Source organism: Juglans microcarpa x Juglans regia, chromosome 6D (genome assembly GCF_004785595.1).
Source record: "Juglans microcarpa x Juglans regia isolate MS1-56 chromosome 6D, Jm3101_v1.0, whole genome shotgun sequence".
In the NCBI taxonomy this organism is placed as follows: domain Eukaryota; kingdom Viridiplantae; phylum Streptophyta; class Magnoliopsida; order Fagales; family Juglandaceae; genus Juglans; species Juglans microcarpa x Juglans regia.
Genome location: NC_054604.1, coordinates 37,548,996 through 37,573,569, shown reverse-complemented (window position 1 = coordinate 37,573,569; position 24,574 = coordinate 37,548,996). Strand labels below are relative to the sequence as shown.

General features: G+C 37.2%; 3 protein-coding genes across 4 annotated transcripts; 1 reads left to right on the top strand and 2 right to left on the bottom strand.

Annotated features, from left to right (window-relative positions):
- Positions 1 to 9,428: 9,428 nt before the first annotated feature.
- On the top strand, positions 9,429 to 13,743 carry LOC121234744 (nudix hydrolase 10-like). 2 transcript variants are annotated; one of them, XM_041130824.1, is made up of 9 exons: positions 9,429 to 9,587; positions 9,800 to 10,007; positions 10,514 to 10,579; positions 10,875 to 11,012; positions 11,582 to 11,659; positions 11,748 to 11,798; positions 11,900 to 11,934; positions 12,637 to 12,745; positions 13,161 to 13,743. In XM_041130824.1, the coding sequence occupies exons 1-9, from the start codon at positions 9,475 to 9,477 to the stop codon at positions 13,371 to 13,373; spliced, it is 1,011 nt and encodes a 336-aa protein (XP_040986758.1). In that variant the 5' UTR covers positions 9,429 to 9,474; the 3' UTR covers positions 13,374 to 13,743. The 2 variants fall into 2 exon arrangements, with proteins under 2 accessions (XP_040986758.1, XP_040986756.1); XM_041130822.1 differs by having other exon boundaries at positions 11,730 to 11,798.
- A 1,420-nt stretch (positions 13,744 to 15,163) lies between these two features.
- On the bottom strand, positions 15,164 to 16,995 carry LOC121234730 (fasciclin-like arabinogalactan protein 1). The gene has a single exon (XM_041130806.1). The coding sequence runs from the start codon at positions 16,723 to 16,725 to the stop codon at positions 15,463 to 15,465; it is 1,263 nt and encodes a 420-aa protein (XP_040986740.1). The 5' UTR covers positions 16,726 to 16,995; the 3' UTR covers positions 15,164 to 15,462.
- Positions 16,996 to 21,526: 4,531 nt separating this feature from the next.
- LOC121235988 (protein TIC 20-v, chloroplastic-like) lies at positions 21,527 to 22,503 on the bottom strand. The gene is given in 2 exon segments (XM_041132459.1): positions 21,527 to 22,166; positions 22,169 to 22,503. Coding segments are annotated over 2 exon segments (639 nt in total). The 5' UTR covers positions 22,353 to 22,503; the 3' UTR covers positions 21,527 to 21,711.
- Positions 22,504 to 24,574: the final 2,071 nt, after the last annotated feature.

Sequence of the window (24,574 nt, the reverse complement as noted above, 5' to 3'; positions counted from 1 at the left end):
ATTGAGGGTATCATTTACCTTTTACCATGGTTTTGATTAGGGTTTTATGTAATTTTTAGATTTTGTTGTTGACATTTAATTGGGGTTGACGTTTGAACTGTATATGTAAGTGTAGGGGCTATGATATGATCGGATTATTGGGTGTACTTGAGTGTAATATCAGCAACTCTATTAAATGTTCATCGATTAGTACGGCGGGGTAACCCAGATGACCATCTTAATTATGAAATTTTCACAAAGGCAACCCGAATTTGTAGCCGTCCTCTATTGTGCTCTTTGTTATGCTTGAAAGATCTGAGCTTCCTTATATGTAGATATACTGCAATTTTGTTATTTTGTTTTGTACTATATTGTACTTTTTTGGCTTATTTCGTCGGGAATGCATGAAGGGTTGACCCTTGTTGGTTCATGTAGAACATGTTTTATGCTATGACTTGTGCCTTATATCCTATTTGGGAGTTTGATTTTGTGATTTCTTGGCAGTGCTTGATTGGTGGTGCTGCATGTTGTTCATTGTTAAAATTGTTGTTTAATTTTGTGAAACTTGGCTCTGAGATTTATACATGCATGTTGTTCTTATTGTCATTTAATAAAATGGTGTTTCTAACTAAAATAGGCAGTATCCTTTTGATTTCTCATTATCTGACCTTGAGGCACGTGTTTTGTGATTTAGGTATTCTGCTACACTGCATGCATGTTGTTCAGTTTCTGAAATATAGATTACTTTGATGAGTTTGCTGTTCAATTGTGATTGGCTCCAGATGGCCAATTTTTTAGGAAGCAGTTTCTTCTTCATTAGTTTTGATGTGAGATATCTATGTTAAACATTATTTCATCTTTTCAAACTTATATCATTTCTTGCAGTTGTGCTGTGATATCTTATTTCCTATTATGCTATTTAGGAATGTCAGTTGGATTATTTTGTCATTTTGGCTGTTTTGTTATTCAGTTATGTTGGTTGGATTACTTTTTCATTGCTTTCTGGTATGTTATTAAGATAAATTGGTTGAATTACTTTGTCATTTTCTCTATTCTGTTATTCAATTATTTGTTTGACTAGATTATTTACTTCTGTGAAATATCACAGTTGTGATATATCCTTAATGTGATATTTTGGAAAAGCTTTTAACAATTTAGAGATGTTAAACTTGGAGATGTGATATATCCATGTTGTGATATATTGTCATTGCTCTAGATCTTTTGTGAAACTTGGATATGAGATATTTATGCTGAACATCCTTTTATGCTTCTTATAGTTGGCTGCGATACCATCATTTTATGCTTGGTTGGATTATTTACTATTTTTTAGAGAAAGTTGTGTGCTATGATACCATTCTTGTTTGTGATAGGAAATGTAGATTTTCCTTGGATGCTTTTCTGGTTTGATATGATTTTGAATGTGTATCCCCCTCAGTTGTAATGATAACAAAGTTGAGTGGCAATACTAAAAATTTGTAAAATACTTTGTGGCAAGATCACCCGGACAGTCAATCACAAAAGCAACTGATTGTTGCAGCCATTCGAGCATGTTGCCTTTTCCTATGTGTTACCATTCATTTCCGGAGCCACTTTTTATGGTTTAATAGTTTGGGTATGTTTGTGGGTTTTGCAAGAGAAAGTTGAGACTTGAGCGTCGACAATGGAAATGGGCAAAAACTCTATGGCATGGTAACTCGGATAACTAATGAATATTAACAATCGATTGTTGCAGCCATTGAAGACATTGCTGCTCAATCAAGATTTTGTGAATTGTAATAAAAATCTTTCAAATTTAGTTTGTACTAAATATAAGAACTAGGCTCATTGTTTGTGTACAAAATTAAAGCAAAACAAAAGACAACACTACCCAATGCCTGGGTTAAGTAGTAGCACTAGCAACATTTCACGCTCAGCAAACTATCGTCATAATGAATGCCCAATATGTTATTTTGGTATTAAGATATCTCGACGAACTGCTCATACTGAGGATAATGAGAGACCTTGACTTTTCGGTTGCTAAAACTATGAGGTACTTTTCATTTGTTGGTAGTCTTATTTGATTATTTGTGTTGGTACTGTTGTGCTTACAGATTTCAGTATTGGTCAATTGTGCAAGCTGGGCAGACTTGCTGGTTTTCTATTATTATAAATCAGAAATACCAGCATATGGCCAAATGACAATTAACCGATTAAAAGTCGAACTTCATAAGATACAAGCACCTATAAGCATTCAAACCAGTTGACATCAACTATAAATTGATTCAGAGAGGCGTAAGAGAAAATAGAGAAAACTAGTTTAACTATATCAATTTCAATGTCGTGTTTATTTGTTTTGGCAATTTATTTTGAAAAATATTAAGCAGTCTTATTGCTCTCTTTGTACTAAACTTTTGGGCATGATGTATGGGCATTTTCAATAGTTGTAATTATAATATAGTTTTATTGTTCGCACATTAAATTTGTATTTTTGGCTAGTGTGAATGGGCAATAGTAGTACTTGTACGTATAGTTGAGAAAATATTATGGATGTATTTTAGCTTTTTTTATTAACTATTTTAGTTATTGATAATGAATCTGCAGTTTATGAAGTGTGTAATTTATCTTAACGTGTGAAAAAAATAAATTTATCTATTTCTTTCCTTTGGGTGTGCCTAAAGCTTAAATTATTTCGATTACCGTCAAATCTGACAGCAAAACGATAATCTTGTTTTTTATTTATCCATTACAAATAAAATATCATTGGAATTGACGAATATTTATTATTTGTAAAATCGTAATAATTTCAAAACTATTATCGTAACGGGATAAAAAAATCAATTTCATGTTTAAAATTTACATACAAGGTGATATTGCTCAACATAAGAAAAAAGACAAAATAGTGAGAGTTAAGATTATAAATGGAAGTGACAGAAAAAAATACTAAAGAAGTAATAGAGAAAGATTATTTTAATATGATAGATAAAGTATAGGGAATGAGATGTAGCCGTAGGAGGTTTTTGAAAGATTAGTAAAATTTATGATAAAATTTTAAGAATATTAGTTTTTAGCTAAAATTAAAAAATGGTGAATTACACTTTGCCCCCTCCAACTATCACCCAATTCATATTGTGTCCCTAAAACTACTGATTGCATCAAAGTGGACTCTTTTACTTTCAAAACGTCTCAATCTCTCTCTTATGTCTACAATGAGCTCATCCTCATGCTTCTCACATGCTAATCCTTCAATACAAAGAAAAACCATCCCTCACTCTATCGACTTTCATTTCTCCAAATTGAACTTCATATATGAAAATCCTCAAACTCCATGGCCAAAATGACGCGTTTTATTAATGCCAAAAAAGGTTTTGTTTCAAAGTAAAGAACGTCTGGCTTAAAGCTATTGGGTGCGATGGGAAAATAAGCTGGGGCAAACTGCAGAGAAGATGGGCGATGACGAACCTTAGCAAAGCTGCCGACCATGGTGTGTGCTACCAACCATTACGTCGGCGTCCCCTTCGAGCTGTCGATGACTCCATTGCAGATGAGTTTTTTGGTAGAGGTTTCATTCAAATTACTTTTTCCATCATAAGTACCTCAATGATTTCTCCATCGCAATAAATCCATTACTTATGTTGACAACAAATCTCCCGTCTTGATGTAGCTCAAGAAGGCTATAAATGACTGTACGTTGTTAGGTAAAAAAATTATTCAAGTTTATTGTAGCTCAAGAATGCTATAAATGACTATACATTGTAGCTCAAAAATGTTCCAGTTTATTTGCCATGATATTGATTTGATATCATGCTTAGACAATGTTTCAGTTTAGTTTGTTAGGATTCTTTTCTCTTTTTGTATAAAGCTACAGTAGTCTGTAAAAAATAATATCGATTCAATTCTATAGAGCATAAAGTTTTTGGCTCATCAATTCTATAGATGTCCACTGGTTCATCTAACACAAGCTGGGGTGGTAAAACACCATTGGATGACCCATTTTGCCGTTACAATCTGCGGGCACGTCTAAGAGTGTCAACTACGGATGATAACTACAAAAGGAAATTCTAGAGATGCCCATATTGGACTCCTAGTTGTCAACATGGGGGTGGAGACAGGTTTTGTATTTTTTTTTTTATTGAGTAGATGATGATTTTTGCTCCACGTGCAGAGATGTCGTTGGCCAGCTACGAGATAAACTCCGGATACGGAGTCGTGAGTTCAAGATATAGAAGTCCGAATTGGAGAGTTTTTGTATAAAGAGAAGGAAAAATCTAAAGACTTGCGCAAAAAATACAATAACTGCAAATGGTGTGGTGTTATTGTAATTGTTTTGGTTGGTGCTGTTATCTGCATGAAAATGTCCCACCATGCTGATGAAGATCGCCATTACTTGATGATAGCGTATGATTGGTTAATGTAATTTTTTGGATGTGTATTGACTGTTGTTATTGTTTTAAATTTGATTGTTGTATTGGACATTACTTGTTGTATGTAATTTGGTTATGTAGTAAATTTTGTGGCAACAACTTACTGTGTTGATAATGATTAATAATAATGTCACCCTACATATCAAAATCCCTCAATTAGAATGTCACCATAACACCATAAAACTAAAAATGTAAACTGTGGACCATTACAACAAAATTTTCTAATAACAGTAATATTATTAAATCCTAACTACACCATTACAACAGCAAGTTAATATTGTCAGTTTGGTTGCTTCTGTTTCTCCTTTTTATCTTCTTCATTTTCTCCACACGTGAAGATGACTCTACACCCTTCCCTTTCTGCACTGATGCATTAGCCTTGGCAGGAGGCACTTGGGTGTTGGATGACCAACTATGAATTGCATGCCTCCCATTCCAGGATTGCCCCAAGATCATAGTCTTCCTTGTGCTGGATTGCTTGTATCGACTTCTAAGTCCATAAACACAGGTTTACCAAGTTTACGTGTACTAGTTTCTGAGTGGTGGCCCCCAAGTCTTGCAGACCACCTCCTGGGTGGTCGTTTGGCCAACATCTTTACACAATTCACATTGGCTTGCAGTTGATTAGTTTGACCTACCTGACTTGTTTGTCATGCTGCCTGCGAAGTCTCTGACAGGGGAGTCTGCACCGTTGGACTTGTTTGCCATGCTGCCTGCAAAGACGACGACGGTGGAGCGTGCTCAATTTGCATTAATTGGGTTGCTAGCTGTGAAGGCTTTGACATTGGATGTTGTGAAATGACCTAGTACCACATTTAAATGTAAATTAACATTCTCAACATTTTCAAGTAATATGTAAATGAATACTGTATAGTCAATAAGGAAGAAGTAGCCACTAACTTGTTCATCTGAAAATGAAGGAGCCTGAAATTCTGCTGCAGAAGTGAAAGAGGTTGTGCCTGCGTTCCCACACGGACATTTTCTTCTGTTGTGACCAACTTGATTATATCTCGAACAGGTCATATGCACACCAGTTTTTCTCAACTTGTTTGCTCCTTGTTAATCATTCTCATTTCTTCTTCGATATTTCTTTGGCCTCTCGGGTTGTTTCCTAACCTTAGGAGGAGTGGGCTTCTCGTATGTGATAGTAAGCCACTGATCCTCACTAGGCATAGGGTAAATTAAAAGTTCGTATGCTGCCCTCCACATTTACACACTATAGTAATGGTGCGCATATCCCTTAGGGTCTTGGTCAGAATACATAATACATTGAAGGACGTCATTTGGTGTCATATTAGATAAGTTACCTGCTAATTGTGAAAGCAAGTACTGTTTAACAGGTTCTGAAAAATGAACACTAAAATAATAAACAAGAAAATATAAGAGTATTTTATACCAATGTCATCCTCCTCTGGCCACCTTGGACCACTTCTGTTCTTACTCCTCCCTTCATTCTCCTCATCATCAACATTTGAGGAAGATTGTGGCTCTTTCTCATTAACTGTTACTTGAGACTCAACACCTTGCTCCTTGGTTGTGCAGGCTTTGACCTCGATGTTGGCACTTAGGTGTTGACATCAATGTCATACAACTTATCCTCACTATTCAACACTTTTTTCCAAAATGGATCATTAAGTCCAAGGTGACGTGCTTCTGCTTCCTCCTCATCCTCACTCAAATCCTCCTTGAAATGATGATCATGCAAAGAAGATTGGTGCACTGAAGTTCGAGAATGAGACACAAGATACAACTGAACCACTTGTTGACCCTGAAGCGCATCCACCATAGACAGCACATCATGGTAAGATGTACGCAATTTAAGACCATTGTGCATCCCAAGCCAAGGTGTCTATAGTAGACAAGGTCACCTGGATGGTAACCATACTTGGTCACAATCGTCTGTATCTCAATCTATGATAGTTGATCCTCATCATATGGTTCATGGTACATATTAGTCTTACCCCCAACATATTTCTCATTCTGCCACCTATCAATTACTCCACCATGATGGACTTGAAATAACAAATTCCTCGTAGCCATTCTACAAAATATCGTCTATTAAATTAGTCATGGACTATAGTCAATTATTAGACCAACCATAAAGTAAACAAAAGTAAACTATTGGACCAAAAATTTGTGCCTTTTTCTATATGAGTGTGGTCCCTCTGTCACAACCTGATAACAGAGACAACAACAACATCCCACGTTATTGTGTTATCAAACTGAGACAACTAACGCCACTCAGCAATGCACTAGCGTCATATTAGGAAGCATACAACATTGGACCCACCCACGTGCAAAATTGGACATGGACATCCTCAAAATTGAAACATTTGTCATTCCAAATTACTAAGTTTCACACGAAAAATATACAAATTTGATAAAGACAAAGATGGAGTCATTTCAAGATGGACTCACATCTGCATCACCCACTGCGCAAATAAGACAGATACCAACTTGATGAAAATGAACTAAAATGTTTGATGAAGCCACTTAGATTGGTGCGAAGACGAATAAAACACCAATGCGAACATATATCAATCGATGGTCAATGGTTTCGGAGTTAGGGTTCTCGAATTTTGGATTTGGGGATTTTTAGATATGAAGTTCAGTTTGGAGAAATGGAAGCCAATAGAGTGAGAGGTGATTTTGTCTTTGTATTGAAGGATTAGCATGTGAGAAGCACGTGTGTAAGTCTTCTATTCGATTTAACACTCATTATAGATGGAAGGGGGGATTGAGACGTTTTGAAAGTAAGAGGGTCCACTTTGATGCAATCAATAGTTTCGTGGGCACATTGTGAATTGAGTAATAGTTGGATGGGATAAAGTATAATTAACCTTTAAAAATTTATAGGGAATGAGATATAAATACTCTAAAGTAGTTTTACATGTACCTAATTATCAAAGTACTGATTTGAAATATACTGTCAACCTCAAATATTTGGTTTCCATTGCGTTGGTTTTACTAAACTACCAAAGTTTAGTAAACTTTGATATATGTTTTAGACTTTGATAGGTGTTTATGTTGACTTCTTGATTTAAATTATGATGGATTATTTTTTTCATTTCGTGGTATGGTTTTGATTATGGATTATGTAAATTATTATTAATAAGTATTTTTCATGAAAATATAGTTTAAAGCCAATGATTTTTTTGTATCTTGCCCATTTTGCAAGAAGATCTGAGATGGATGGGTATGGAGTCTAGACTTGTTCAAATTATAATTGAAAACTCCAACCAATGCAATTATCCGTACAACAAACATATGCACAACTATTTTGCAAGATTTTAACTTACAGGAGTTTACATGCATGAATGATTTTGTATTGTGGAACATCAAAAAAATGATTAGCATTGTGACCCGGCTAGGCTCTGTTTGGGTAGTTTTTATCTATTTTTTATTTATTTTTTATTATTATTTAATATTTTATTATTAAATTTTCATCACTTTTTTATTACTATTCATATATCATTTGAGATTATCTCACTACGCAAATGTAATCTACTATTTAATATTTTTTTTATTATTATTCACAAATTATTTGAGGCCACCTCACCGACCAAACCTATCATATATGTTGCCATCACTCAATCCACATTTATTGTTTATTGCAAAAGAAAAATTCACATTAGTTTCAATGTCTAATCAATCCCCCACTGAGCAGCCATTTTTGCCTTTTCTTTTTCTCTTGGTGAAGCTGTATTTTAGAGGATACAGATGCATATACGGTTAAAGTTCCTTTTAAAACCCATACATAAATAAAATTGGGATGAATGCATACAGAAGTCCTAGGTTTGAATTATGCATTGAATTCACACTTAAATGTCTCTTGTCCGTTACTCAGCAATGTGGAACACCCAAATGATGATTAGCATTGTGATGATAAAATGGTTTTAGCTTTTTCTCCCCTTTTTTCAAAGTTTGAATGTTAAAGTGAATTCAAACTTTCTATCTCTATGGTCCGGTCCCTTTTATTTGTTTGATTTGTTTCTCAAGCCTAAGAAGAATTAAAGGGCAAGGGTCACGTAAATCATGACAATTAGACCTATTGGGAAGATCCTTCCCATTGTTCCAACCACCATAATCGTTGCCAGCCACAAAACACCTCTTTGACTCTCCATATCTTTAACTATTGTACCTACCCATAGTTGGGCACAACTCAAGTATGCAATGTTTTTAATGTATTGTATTAAGAATACTGTTATTTTAAAATCTCTACATTAAAATTTAAATATTATAAATTAAATATTATTATTTAAATGATGTGAATTGTATACACTGATTTAAAAATAAAATAATTCATAATAGATGACCCCAAAACAATTATTTTGTTGGACCACGTAAAGAAAAATATTATATATTAATGTAATGGTCTATCAATAATATGGCCAATACTATACGAATCCATGGTGTATAGCATAACACGTCGCTATTATTATCTTTTGATTAATGTTACTTAACATCTCAATTCTTATTAACTTTTTATGATATGATATTAGATAATTGAAGATTATTTATTATATTTTTTTTATAAATTTATTATCTAATATTACATTATGAAATAAAAAAAAAAAAGACAAAAAAAAATGATGACAATACAATAACAGTCCCATTCGTCACACAGAAGCATCCGGTCATCCACAGCCGTCACGGAGGTCGAAATCTCAAAAATACCCTCCCACACGACGTGCCACTGCCCGCCCACAGGGCCTCAACGCCATTCTGCAGTGCGGGACACCAAGCACACAATTATTTGAGGTCTTACTGGACATTTGCATAAATCCAAGAAACAAAATTACGTCCTTGTCCTCGCGCCGTGTGCCCCCAAAAAGTAAAAACAGTATTATTATTCCACTCTGACGCACTTGACGGGGCAATGGTGGTCCCTCGGTCTATACCCTCCACGTAATTAAAAGAGACGACGAGAGGAGGGCTGCTGATAAAAGAGGGACCCAGACAACCTCTTCTAAGAGATCCCATTGGCTGCTCAAAAACGTGTGGAACTACGTCACCACGAACCTATCACAGACTAGATTTTCCCCGCGCCTAAACCATCACTCCCAAGTCCCAACCCCCAACCGTCCTTATAAAAATGCCGTTGCCACGGCCGGCCTTTCTTCAACTTCCAGTGCTGGTGCTGGATCTGTTACTACAAAGATTACAGTTTAATGGATGCCCCTTGCTTAGAGCCCTAATTATCTCTCAGTAAATATCTTCCTTTGCTTGTTTCCGTTTCTCCTTTGTCGTTTTACGTATAATCGAATTTGAGTTGATACAACAAGATTAAGTTGTTAACATTACGTTGTTACCTTCAAAATTCATGAAGTTAAGCTTTTGGTTTGGTTAAGGTATTACTTGGAGACTCTGCAGCGTTTGTTCTCGACAAGTTATGATTTTGGCGTTTTTCTTTTTTTCAGGGTGTATCATCGGATTTTGCTTCTTCGGTTTTGGGTTGGAACCATGTCGGCTCGGCACCAAGTGTTTGAAAATGGACTTGAGCAAGTTGAACTGCTTCCAGCGACCAATGATGACCATGGAGGAGTCATTGTGGAGATGGAGGGGGCTATGGGCTCCGAGGTCTTTGCAACTTTGCTTAGAGCTTCGGTCTCTGAGTGGAGGCGACAGGTTGTAATTTGTTATTCGAACATGCTTTACAAATGGATGGGCTTGTTACATTACATGATAAATGGTCTAACGCTCTGAAGTTTTTTTCCAATAGCTTGTTTGAACTTTAATTTACTTCTTTAGTTTTATGATGAATTACAGGTAAATACTTTTAATCTTTAAGGAGAAGTGTTGGAGGTGAAGTTGTTGACTTTATAGATCTCATTTGTATTACTATGTCCAATGCTTTATCAAAACTTTATCTAATGGTTTGAAGTAGATTTTGATTTTTTATTTATTTTTCCAAATCTAATTGGATGAAGTGGTGCAGTAATTGGGCCTTATCTTAGTTTATAATTTTCACAATAGCGTCGCTTTCACTTTCTTTTTTTTTCTTCATTCTTTCTCCCCCACCCCCGTAATGATAATAGTGTATTAAATTGTCAAACATATCCTTATCTGTTGTTTATGAAGATAAATAAATCTTTCATTGTTAAGTTTGGTTAATTTTTAGATATGCTTCACAGGGCAAGAAGGGTGTCTGGATTAAACTGCCCATTGGTCTTGCAAATCTGGTGGAACCTGCAGTGAAGGTAATCATTTCCTGCCTCCAAACAACTTAGTGGGGACAAGTAGTCACAAAAAGTGGGGGTCAATTAGGGCGCAGAAGCATCAACATGATTGAGTCATGGTCTTGGGGCAGTTAGTCCTGAGTCCTGGTAAAACTTCCTAGCTTAATTCTGTCTGTTTCCTTTTTATTACCTAGGTAGTTCATCAAGCGTATACTTCAAATTCGAAGACCAATTTCTACGTCATGCATTGTTGATCGAGGCATCTGATCTCTTGAGTATTGATTTCTCTTCCGTGCATCTCTTATAATGGTGACAGGAGGGATTTTGTTACCACCATGCCGAGCCAGATTACCTGATGCTGGTTTACTGGATTCCTGATACTAGCAGTACTATTCCTCTAAATGCTTCACACCGTGTAGGTATTGGTGCTATTGTTTTGAATGATAAAAGAGAGGTAGGTACTTCCTCTGTAGTTACTAATATATCTCCCGATCAATGTGGATAAAATTACATTACATCATAGAAAACCTCATGCATTTAAACATTTTTCAGTCGTTGAGATTGAAGTTAGAACACTTGTTCTAACATTCACAAAGAAACTTTTAGTTCTTTGTGATAATGAGTTCTTGCGTTTCCTAGAACAAATAAGCATAAAGCATGTGCGTGGTTACCTTTGTCTAATGGCAATTATTGACATGAATATATCTACAATGCGGTTTTATAATGGTGTGTAGCAATAAAACTAGATCTTTACTCCGTATACAACAGTTTAAGGTAGCTTGCTCTCTTTTTACTGAAATAATATTTTACAGACTTGGATACTTCGTTGTCAGTTCCCTTTTTTTCCCGTCTCTTGTTTATCGGTTCAATTCAACAAAGCAGGCTCCTCCTTAAAGTCAGTTCTCATTCATAAGTTGGTCTATCTATTTTTTCATATTTTTGGTGTTTTTACTTGTAAAAAGAAAAATCAACCCTCCCCCCAACCCCCATATTGCTGAACTGGAATCTCCCTCTCTCTGCTAGCTTCTTGTAGTTCAGGAAAAGAGTGGTATATTCCAAGATACAGGGGTGTGGAAAATCCCTACCAGGGTTGTTGAGGAGGTATAGACCTTAACCGAGCTGCTTTTTTATTATTTGATAACTAAATGCATTTTGCTATCACTTGGTAAAGGAGCTCTTCAATCTACAGGGTGAGAATCTTTTCATGGCGGCTAAAAGAGAAGTAAAAGAAGAAACAGGGGTAAGTGTTGGATGTATATCAAGAAATATTGCTCTGACCTTCTAATTTATGCGCTGGTATGATAAAAACTTATGGAAGGCAACTGGTTTACACTGCTTCAGATCGACACGGAATTTCAGGAGATACTTGCATTCAGGTATAAACTTTATACTGTCTAATCTACCTTTGAACTAAACATGTATATTTCATTAGTACATATAAAGTTGTTGTACCATGTATTTGTCACATAGACAGTGATTAGGAACTGTACTACTACACATCCTATCACTCTGTAACACCTTTTTGCCTTACCTTTTACTTTCGGACGTACATTTTCAAAGCGGTGATTTGATGGATAAATTTAGAGTCCCGCAGGGGTATCTTGTCTGGCACATCTATAAATACTAACATGGGGAACTATATACCTAATCAGTTTTTCTTTCCAGCATTTGGGAGAACCTGGAGAATGGGTTAGATACAGTGATCTTTAGGCATATATCAGTTCTGAAAGTTGATATCGTACCACCATCATATATTGGATTTTGTGATCTTCATGGAATTATTAATGAAAAATCATTTCTAGAAGCTAATTAACAAAATGCATTCTCATTCAATACATTGCTAAAAAAGAAGTGCTGACCATAGATGGATTTATTTTCCTCCACCATTCAGTTCCATCTTACTTTGTCTCTTGATGTTTCTCTTACCATGATACTTATCAAAGAAGTCTCCTACCATTATGAACCTAAAAACTCTGGGATTTGTAAAGTTCCTGTGTGGCCTATCCGAAGTAATTTACAAATCTCGTTGAAATTAATAGAATAGATTCATGTTTACTTTCACCACTTTTATCTTACAGGCAGTCACACAAGGTGTTCTTTCAGAAGTCAGATCTATTTTTCATTTGCATGATGCGCCCTCTATCCTTTGACATCGAGAAGCAAGAACTAGAGATTGCAGCAGCCCAGGTAATATTCTCAAAGCTCGTTCCAGAGGTGTAAGCAGGCAATAAAATATTTTATTCTAACGTGCTACATAACAAACTTCTCCTGCAACAATCTAGCTTCATTAGCAGATAGAAAAAATAGGTAGTGGCCTTGTGTCTTTGACAAGGTAGAACTATTAGCTGGAAGAAAATTAACATAAGAAGCACTTGAGCTTGAATTGAAATGAGGGAGAGCTCCCACTTCTTAAGCAAAAGAGAGCTCTAGATGGGTACAACTTTGGATCAACTATGTACTTTATTTATCAGCTTAAAGACTATCTATGATGAGAGCATATACTTGCAACCCCTGTAGCGAGACTATTTTGGCACAAGCCATTTATTTTCCTAATGAATGGCATTACCGAGTAATATAATTTTTTTGGCTTTAATCTTCTTAGTGGATGCCATTGGAGGAATATGCAGATCAACCTTCGACCCAGAAGCACAAGATTTTCAAGTGCATTGCTGAGCTATGCTCGGCGAAGATGCAGGGTGACTACACTGGATTATCACACCTGCGTATAACTTCAGCTTTCAACAACAATTTTAGTTATCTATATTTGAACAGCCGGGATCTGAACGTTTCCTCAAATTCTTCTGATCAATCGTAGATAAAAATACAATTGGTGATTATTGTATGAAATCCCGATTATATTTTATTATATTTTTAACAAGCAAATGCTCTGCTTTTCTCTATGATGAGGTACAATGCAGAGTCAGACCAATAGCTTTGGGGCTTCTTTTTTTTTTTCATGTCTTTTCTTTTTCTATATGCATTAGACGAAATCAGGCACTTTTATTGGCATGTTTGAGTTGCGACGCTGCAGGGTTGTTTAAGTATCGTGTTTGTAAACAGAGATGGATGGCAGAAAGCACTCTGTAGTGGTCTTAATTGTGATTAAGGCTTGGTTGTGTTGAGCTGAGCAAATCCCACTTTATGCTGTACTAGTTTACTGCTTATACGAAGGTGTCACTCGAATACCTGAGAGATCCTGCGGGATGTGTGATCAGTGTATTACTATTAACAACAGCATTGTCCCCATTGTTGTTAGTATATGGGTCTTAAAAACTGAGTTAGAAGACTGGATGATACTCACAACAACGTTGCTTGTATGAACTGCACAATTTGTCAGTAACCATGCCAAGCACCGGCTCCACCTCTCTCTGGCTATCCTTTGTATGGAAATCCACCGCCACAGCTGCTTGCTCAAGGAAATTGCCCACAAAGTCAGGTTGTTCGGTGCGGTGCTGCCAATACCCTCCTCCCACCCTAACCACGGTTACGTGCCTTATGTCATATGACAACTATTCCGCTTTCCCCTACTTGGCCTGTTTTCAACTTTCCCCTTTATGAAATGAAAATAGTTTGTATTTTTTTTTTACCAACATATATGATGTGTTGTCTATTCATCTATGAAAGAGACAGAGAGGTGGGCATTCGGACAAAGTGCGTTTAGTTCTGGCATCTCGCAGAAAAAGCCTATCTGCCTACTGCCTTGCATTGTTTTTTATTATCCCACATGGGTTGTATTGAAACTAGTGGTCTCTCTCCTTGCCAAAATTGACAACATCTCAAAATCAGTCCTTACAATAAAAGACATTAGCCCTTGTCTTGTAAGGATGCTTGGACCAAAAAAACCGCATGCTTTGTCCCTTGGACCCTTCAAGAGGGTTTATTTTCAAAGATTGGAATTCTGTATTTTTGACCTCTCAGAATTTATCCATTCCATTAATATTTTCGTCTAAAAACGCGATGAAAACTGCAGTAATACTGTCACGGATACCCTTCCGAGAGATAAGGAGGTGAGGTTGGAACAACATAGGTGACGGTCACCAAAAATTACATTTATTGATACCTAAAATGATTTATGCACAATATTTTTCATAACACAATTCACAACAATATATTAAATGAGAAGTACTTTTATGAAATACTTTATAAAAATAAAGTTACTTTACAAAAATACCAATATCTATTAGGAAATGTGTTGTAAAAATATATTGTCAATGCTCATTGATACGAGTCGAATGGACAGAGGTAATAAACAGATAGAACAATGCGATGACCCCGTTTGAATTAAAAAGTGAACTCAATTCAACATTTTTTAAAGGAGATGGTGACCGTATGAAAACGCAATTTTCCTGGACATGAAAACGGAAGACAGATTTTCCATCAAGGCTTCTGTGCCCTCAAAACAGCAATTATTGCTACAAGTGTGTATGTGTGTTCAAACTACTACGACACCCAGACACTTCCAACAAAAAGCTAACCATCATTGATTGGAGCAACTAATGAAAACTACAAATCAAATCTAGTCGTAGAGTGCGGAGCTGAATAATTCATAACCCATCGGATTTAGGATAAGAAAGATGTGAAATTTTTTGGAACAGAGATATATAATGATTAAATAAAATCCCAAGGCATATAAACAAGTCTGCAACATTTTTTATGGGTAATCAATAGAATCTCATCAAACACACTCCAATGAAATGAAAGAAACACATTACAAATAAATGAAGGCAATTCTCTCCTAGAAAATTAAAAAAAAAAAAAAAAAAAGAGAAGAAGCCAAGAACACGCAAACTAATTAGAACAAACAGAGAAATATCAAGACATTTCACTTAAAAGTATTCTCAAGCCTCCCAATTGCTTAGTCTATTTCTCCATTAAAGGTGAATACTTTTTCAAAAAATAATAACTTACAGCACGGATAGCACTACTAGCCACGCACCGACGAGCATGGATCCAAGATTTGCTAAGTCAAATCTAACGGCTCCATTATCGTCGGCCGTCTGATCTGCCGGGTCGTCTTCTGGTGAATCAGCGGGAGAGTCGGACTCCTCTTCCGACGGCGCCGCTGCCTTCTTCTTCTTCTTCTTGCTAGCCTTGGGAGCGTCGGCAGCCTCTTCCGGAGCTGGTGCAGGAGCAGGAGTTGGTGCCTCGGCTTTGAACAGCTCTTTCGGCATCAATACCTTGTCGATCGTGTAGATCGACACCGGCTGCTCGTCGAGAAGCGTGCCGGTAATCCTCGCCGTCACGATCTTCGTCTTCAGAGTCACTTCCTCGCCGTCGTTTTGCACAGTGAAGTCGAACTTTTTCGCGCCATCGGTGGCCAGCGTGTTCATGATGCCGTTGTTGGACTTCAACATGGGCATGGACATGTATACAGGCACGCCGTGGAACTCGAGCAACGACGCCTTCCCGGACGCCGTCAGGTTCTTGAACTTAGGGAGGAACGCCTTGAACACGTCGTCGAGGGGGCAGAACGCCGTTAAGCCTCCGTCAAGGCTTTCCTGGAAGGTCTTTTTGGCATCGGAGTTGGCTATAAGAGTGTCGGCGAAGACCTTGCAGCCGTGAGCTGACATTATGCCAGTGAGGTTCACCTCGGCGGGGCCCGGGGTGGGGGCCGCTGCGACATCTGACGGGAGGATGTTGCTGATCTGGATGACGGAGATGTTGTACTTGAGTCCCTCCAGAGCCTTGACGAAGAAAATGCCGATGTGGCCGTTGTTTTCCTCCGGAGAAAAACCAACTTTCCCGCCCTTGAGGTCTGTGATGTTGACGAAGCCGGCGGTACCTGGAGCGGATCCGGTGGCCTGGAAGAGAGTGGCGGAGAGGGCGGTTCCGTCGGTGATCTGGTGGAGCTTCTTGGCGTCGAAGTAGTCGAGGAGGACGTGGAGGGAGAGGATGTTCTTGATGGTGTAGATGGAGAGGTGCTTGGCGAGGAGCTCGTTCATAGCGGCATTGTCAACGGCGCAGACGGTGATGGTGGTGCGCCGGTTGATCTCGTCTGCGAGGTGGGTAAGGGAGAGGTAGTGGTTAAAGGTGGAGAAGTCCGGGTGTTGGGCAAGCAGGCGCGTGATGTTGTGGGCGTGGGATGTGGGGGAGAGGACGAGGAGGAGGAGGGAGAGAGAAAGGACTGTCGCTAGGGTACCGGAGGCCATGGCGGGGCGGAGCTGCATTGTTATGTTAGAGCGAAAGAAGGCAGCTTTTAAGAGATGGGGAGAGAGAAGGAGGAGAGGGTGTTGGGGAGTGAGCTGAGCTGTGGGAGAGCTTTGTTCCAGGGCGTGCGAAGTAACGAATTAAGGGAGAAGAGACTAGAGAGTAGTGGAAAGTGTGAGTAAGGTAGTGAGTGGTGGTGGAATGGGGCTTGGATTAGCTCTTAAATTACAAGTGAAGCCACTGTGTTTGTGTTTGGGGATGTTGACTCTGGTTTATTTTTAACTGGGTTTGGTTTTAAATGGGAACCACTTGTGCTTGCCTTCTTTTTTTTTTCTTCTTGATTTCTTTGTTTATTTTTATTTTTATTTTTAATAAAAGGTAATTGATTTTGTAATAATAATAATAAAATGGTTTTAATTAGAACGGTGGGGAATCTTTCGTTTTAAGCTTCCACTACACAATTGTGTATTATTTTTATCAATTGAAAAATAATAATTACAGTCGTGAGTGTGTCAGTATTACACAATTATTTTTTTAAAAATAAATAAATACGACTTATGAAAAAAAATTTTAATAATAGATTTATTTTTTTTCAAATTAACTATACGATATTTATATACTTTACGATTCTATGTAATATTATTTTAATTATTTATTTTTAAGAATTTGATGATTAATTTAAGACGTGGTTGGTCCAATGATTAATAGGGACTTTGTAGGAGCAAACAACCACACGTACGTACCTACCCACCCTATCAAAGAAAAACTAAATAAAAATTGATGATTCGTATACCAAAGGAACAATATAATGTAAATGATTTGAATTTGCAAGCAGGATTCATGCACATATATATATTACCACTATCAAATCAATGCCTTAACAGCGGTTAGTGACACCATCTGACTTTAGAGGTCGAGCTTGGACGATACTACTCTTGCGCATAATCTTTTAATTAATATATGATTTATTATTTTTATTATTTTATTTAAATATACACGTTTAAATATTAAAATAAAAAAATAAAAAAAACAAATTACATCTTTATCAAATGAACGTGTGTGGTGTAAGATTTTCATATAGAAATTCTAAGACCTACAAAAATCAAAGAAAAGAATGAGATCCAAGGTTTTCAAAAAACAGAGTAAAAAATAAAAGATGAACGATCAAAACTCGGAAATCATGGCATGAAAAAAGGCACTATATATAATGATCAAATAAAAATATAATAGTGGACCGACAGAAAACAGAGTTAGTTGGACCGAGAAAAAGGGATGGGAATAATATAATATGATATAAAAATATATTTTCATTTCCTATAAAAAAATACATCCACTATAAAAGAAATTATAAATATAAAATATAAAAATAAATAGTAACTGATGAATTAGTTTTAAGAGCAGTGCTATTATGCCGTCTGAATAGTATCACTCAGTATTATCGATAGTTATTTTTTTAATTTTTTTATTCATATATTTTAATATTTTTAAGAAATAAAAAAAATATATTAATACATTAAAATCACTCCCTTATCATTAATAAAAAAAAAAAAAAAAACAATTTCACTAAAGATCAAATGGAGCGGTCGCTTGGAGACGGTATAATAGTATTTTTCTAGTCCTATATAATATAATCTAACGAAGGTTTGAGATGAATAAAGGAAGAGGAGAAATCACGTGGATTGTAAGGATGCTCTTTTTTATTGTCAGAAAACACGAGGCAGACAAGACAAAGCAGTACGTACTTAGTCACACACACAACACCCAAATCCCATACTCCAAGTAATGTATATGGAATAGAATCTGCTAATCTCCCCATCCTCCCCCATCAAAGCCGATCAAAATGGGACCCATTTCACTCTTTAAATTAACTGCGTTCGAAAATCCCCTTTCAATTTCCCGACTGATGGTTACGTCGGCGAAGTAGTCCAGGAGATTCAGGTTGGGGGTAATTCTGTAGTTTATTTCATAATAGGAGGGCAGTTTGATATGTGCGGGGGAGGAGGAGTGCTACGTACTCCATACAGTGCGAACTTTGCCACGTGGAAGGCTGATGATCCATAGTCTTTCGTCGGCAGAATCCCCCCACCGACAACAGTTTCGTGGCGTTGTTATTGAATTGAATTGTTCTGTTTTTTTTTTTTTTTACCAAACAAAAATGTTTCTGTAAAACAACACTCTCACCGCAAACAACAATAAATAAATAAAAATCTAAAATCTTCAGGTGTAAAGATGTAGGTTGTTGTCTTGTCCAAATGGTAGGCCCAATAGAAGACAAATTTTCCTAGATCGTGTGTAGTTTCGAATTCAAAATTTGATGTCTGTTCGGGGACAAGATCATATGGACTTTCAAGAAGGTGGTGGGTGGGTGGGTGGGAAAATTCTTCTCTATTTGTTTAGAAAACCCCAAATCAACATTGCCCATTTAAATAAAAACACAGAAAAAGAAGAAAAGCCAGCATCAATAACCATTGCTAGATTATATATAGAAGATGTAAGCTTTTCCTCTGTTTTTTTAAGAAGCATGAATGACAGCAAAAGGAGGAGGAGCAATATATCAAGATTCAACAACTTTTTTTTTTTAACAGAGTAGCTGCTGATAAATTAAAATGTTCTGCTATTCTGTTTTCCTTAACAACAGTACAAAGAACAACAACAAAATTAGCAATACTCGGAGCTTGACTGGACACAGGGAGACGAATGTTGGGACTTAGAACTAATTAGAACAAGCACGCCGAGCATCCTTTCAAGTATTCCCAATTTTGTCACATTGGTGCTAGATAGATACGCTTTTTACATCCATGAGGAACTGGGCAAAAAGAAGAGAACACTTCTGTTTCATTCGATTCTAAACCATTCATGCTTGTCACTCATGATTACCTTGTGAAAATCTGAATTTAGACCCCCAAATAACACTCAAGAGTAGAGTGGGTGGAGTGGATGTTTACGACAAATATGATCAATTTTGAATATTCTCTTAATCACACCATTGCTAAGACGAGTATTCAATCTAATTGTTAGATAAATTACCAAAATCTAGTCAATCACTATAAATAATTAGTCCATGAGTTACATGCTTCGAATTAAAAGTGCGAGGATTAAAGGCTGGCCAGCTGTGAGTGGTGCACAGGGAGGGCTATATATATCCCTCCACAGCTGGTTGCCACACAATCTTGGATCATTACAGAACATCTTTCTATTTCTATTCTCTCTTGAGTAAGCACTTAGGCTGTGGGGTTTGTTGAGTGTTATTCTAGTTTATTCTAAGCAGTACACTTCACCACCAAGAGGAGACACTTGAGGTTTGCTGGATTATTTGGTGAGGTTGGATAAGCTTGTGGAACAATTCAAAAAATTGTGCTTGAGGTATTCCGCTGTGCACTCTTTAATATCTTTCAAATGATAAAACCAATTCAGGGCCAGCCAACCCCAAAAGTATCCATCATAAAGAATTTGTCACAAATTGTTCTAGCACACGAAACCTTTGTAAATCTCGAAGACCCAATTTGCAAACTCAGTCCGACACTTTCATCTCCCACCGTAGTGGCTTCAAAACCTCTGGTCTTTCTCTATGTGAATCACCTTCATGAATGAACCTAGTTCGCTTCAAATTGGAACTCCATAAGACTGTGTGGGAATAGAACTGTTTAGGCTCAAGAACACTGAAGAACCTCTCCAAAGGATCAAAGAAACTGCATCTCTTAAACTCATGGAAGTGGTGATTTATTTATAAGGCTTACATAGAGAAGGAAAAAATTGGGCTTTTAGGCCCAAAATTGAGATTCAAATAAACCTAGACGGCAACTCTCGGTTGACCCTGACCAAAACTTGGTTAATTTAGAAAAGAAATCAGACACAAATCCTAACTTGGTAGACTGAGGATCCCCTGAGATTCTCCAGTTTTTGCAAGGGAATGATGCATCTTTCTAGGTCGGCGAGCATCCCACAAGCTCATTTTGTCCAGATTTCAAAACTTCTATTAACAAAACTATTTTGACCGGTTTAACATTGAAACTTCTTTGTGAAACGTGAATTTTTAGACTCTTGAGTCGGCTTTCCAATGCCACTAAAAAGCTAACACCTTCATATGGACCAAAATTTACCAAACACCAGCTGATATCAACAATCTCCAATATCAGAAAGCTCTCTACGAGAGAGTTCCTTATCTGGCACCATTTCACACCTTCGGATATCGTTGTCTGATATATGGAGCACAAGTTCCAGCCATAAGAAACTTCTTAAAAGGAAACTAGCACTCCATCATTACCACCAGCTTGACAACAGCCTCTACACTAGAGGCTTCCCCAAGCAGCAAAAAAGGAATTAAAGCTACATTGTAACATATGCAATGCTCAACATGGACAGAGTTGGAAGGAAAACAGTAGAGGTTGAAATATTGTACAGTAGCTACAGTAAATTCCATTTCCAAGGCTCAGCAATGATGCACCAATGCCACTCAACATGCCAAACCTGTCAACTCCAGTAAACTGCAGAAAAACCCTACCATATGGTGCCACTGCTGCTTACTAGACTAGAATTCAGATGGATTGCTCCAATACAAATCATAACTATCTCCTAATTTATTCTATTTTACATGTCTACTAAAGTGACACGTATCAAAGTGAAACACGAGCAATAATAACCAGACTTCTCTGATAACAGTGTAGCTTAGATTGCATCCCCTAGGACCATCCAACTACGAAAAAGTTCAGTAATATCCTAATATCCAGTCCGGTACAGTATGTCAAATACTAACACCAACCATCAACGTGAAAAGGCCTTCCCTAAATTCCCATTTTATCTGTGCAAATTACCTAGAGAATATAACATCAATAATTTCCTCAATTTCATTAAAACCAAAAAACGTAGCGACAAAGGAATATCAACAAGGAATTATACAAGTTTCATCCTTTTTGACCAAGTGCATTGAGATGCAATATTGTAGAACACTTCCTTTCAAAATGAAATTCAATTGGCTACTAAAGCCACAGTGAGAACCAAATGGGTTTTCAAAGAACTTGCCTATCAGCAGCTTCGGCAACAATGGGCAATCTGGGCACCTGACCCAGCAAGCAGGAAGAAGACCCATAGAGCAAACATACCAGGAGGAACAAAAATACAGCGCTGTCAAAGCTCATCAACAAGTCCAAACCCAAACCATCTCTTGGATTGAAGCTCCTCTCCAAAAGATCAGGAAAAATCAGCAGCACATCAAGCACAATAACTTGCATGGTATTGAACCTAACGTACCTACTAAAGTTGGGGTTCCTAACAACTACAAAGTAAAGGGTCAAGAACACCAAAAACCCATTGAAGGGAAAGCTCTTAAACACCCTTATAGCTGGTACCAAAGGTTGGATAAGAGCCTGAATGGGAGTGAACTGCGTGATAACGTATTTTCCGTACTGTATGCCATCAAAGAAGGGGTAGAAGTAACATAAGGCTGAGATTAAGCGGTCGGGGGGTCGGCTGAGTCGCTGCCGTTGGATTGAGCGGTGATGTGCGTTCTTCTGGGTTTTGTGGTTGGGTTTCTGGGTTTTTTGGGGAAGTTGATTTGTGCGAAGGAGGAATTGAGGAAGGGTGAGAGAAGTGGAGGCTTAAGAGTAGGATTTAGAGGGTAGAGAAGGTTGGACATCGCCATATAATTCATTGAGAATTTCTGTGAGGTATGGTTTGTGATTTATAGGAAGTGCAGATATTTTCACACACAGAATAAAAAAGATTTTCCAGAGAGAAAAAACAAGAGAAAATATCTTTCCGAAAGACAACTTTCAGTAAAAACAATGGAGCCATCGTCGACGTTTTTGCCTTCCCTAAATTCCATCAAATCGAAGCCGTTTATTTTTGTTTCAAAGAATGTAATGGCGACTTTGAAAGTTGTCAATCCCAATTCTCGACTTCGCAAAATTCTATAGTAACCCCAAAATGTCCTTTTGAGGCGAAACTTTCAGCTTGTTAGACGAAGTAAAGTATCGCCTCAAAAATTCCAACGAGAATTTAAATATATTATCTTCAACCAACCACCCTCTCCCCCCCCCCCCCCCCCCCCCCCCGGCAACAAAAAGGAAGGGTTTTGAAGACCTTCAAAATTAGGTTATTGTTTTGTTTATTTTTTCAAATTTTGAGAGTCAGACGACTTCCACCCGTCCCATTATATATGGCAGTTCCAACTCTTGCATGCCTCCATTATGTATAGATCGCCCCACTTTGTATTACTTATGGGGATCTCTATTAATGCATGCAGAAGTGCATTTCTTGTTGCTGAATGCATCCTTTTTTGGGGCTTCATCTTCTCATCTATCTCTCTCTTCACAGAATTAATGTGTCATTTCTTAATTGTTGCGCGCGCCTTTGGGGTGATTATCATTAAGAGAGTAGCTACCAACTGGTCGAGTGACAATCCCTCTTTTACACCCCACCAAAAGACATTGCCAGCTATGGGTTGCATCAAATTAGAGAATAAAGTCGCATGCATGTGTGATCACGTTATTTTATTCTCCCCCCCCCCCCCCCCCCCCCCAACACCCGTCACCTGCTCTCCCTTGTCTCTCTGATCTCTCTCTGTAAAATACTCTCTCTCCTTTGAAACCCCCCCTCTCTCCCTCCCTCTCCTCCAATTTGTTGCCCCTCAACCAAAGTCCGATCATATCTTTATTTTGTTATATTTTAATTTCTGTATGACTGCTGAGAAAATGTGGGATTTTAATTTCTGTTTGGCTGTTGAGAAAATGTGAAAAATGCATGGGTTAATATGTCATATAGTATGATTTTGTACTAACTAATAATGCAATGGTAAAACCCAAGACACCCTGAAATTGATGCTTGCACTTGAAATTGGGTTTTTAGCTTTTGATACCTGCACTTGAAATTCATGGGCGTTAGTAATATAGTAACTTTCAGGACAACACATCGCTTGTCGTCACCATTTTACAGAGAAGAAATAGACAATTTCCATGGTCGTCACCAGTATACTATGTGGGTGTCTGGGTGTGTGTTGGAGATTTGAACAGAAACCATGAGGATTTCAATGCTGTATTGATTGTTGAAGATTTGCTTTTATTGGGTGTTTGCAGAAGATTTGTTGTATTTTTGAAGATTTGTTTAAGATTTGAATGCACAAGGTTAAGATGTCTTTGTTTTGAAACGATGAAAAGGAAAAACACTAGCAAACAAGAGATTATCATAATGTTTTTGTTTTGGCGCTGGGGAGAGGAAATCAGTAGATGATGCTGGTGAGAGAGAGAAAGGGAAAGAGGGGAGAGGGGAAATGAGAGGGGAGAGGAGAGAAATGAGGAGGAGTTATTCAATACACTAGTTCACATTGTAAATTACATAAATCTCACATTTGTTAAGATGTTATTGGCCAGTGTAAAAAAGGTAAAGACACCCGACCGGCCTGAAGATTTTTCCTTATCATTAAACATGATAGTAGTCCATCATCATGATCGTCTCCTAACCCAGCTTGCTGGTTGGCCCAGAGACACTATTTTAGCATTGAGAAATCCTATTTACAATCTTGAGAGGGGATTGTATTTGTAGTTCTATTGATAAATGTGGATAAAAAAAAAATTATTTTAAAAATAATATTATTATAATTTGAATTTTTTTTAAATATAATTGTATGGGCTTGAAGTCCTATTTGAAGACTGTATGTAGACTAACTCGCATTGAGAAATTCTATGATGGTTTTCTGTAGCAAGGTGTACTACTTGTCATTTACAACTATAAGATTAGCTGATGATCACGAATTCACCCCTTCCCTTAACTTGTAAAGATAAACTGATCTGATGATCATTAATTAATTGATAAATATATTGTGATGAAATTACTTACAAAAAAAAAATATATTGTGATGAAATAAGAAGCAGCTTT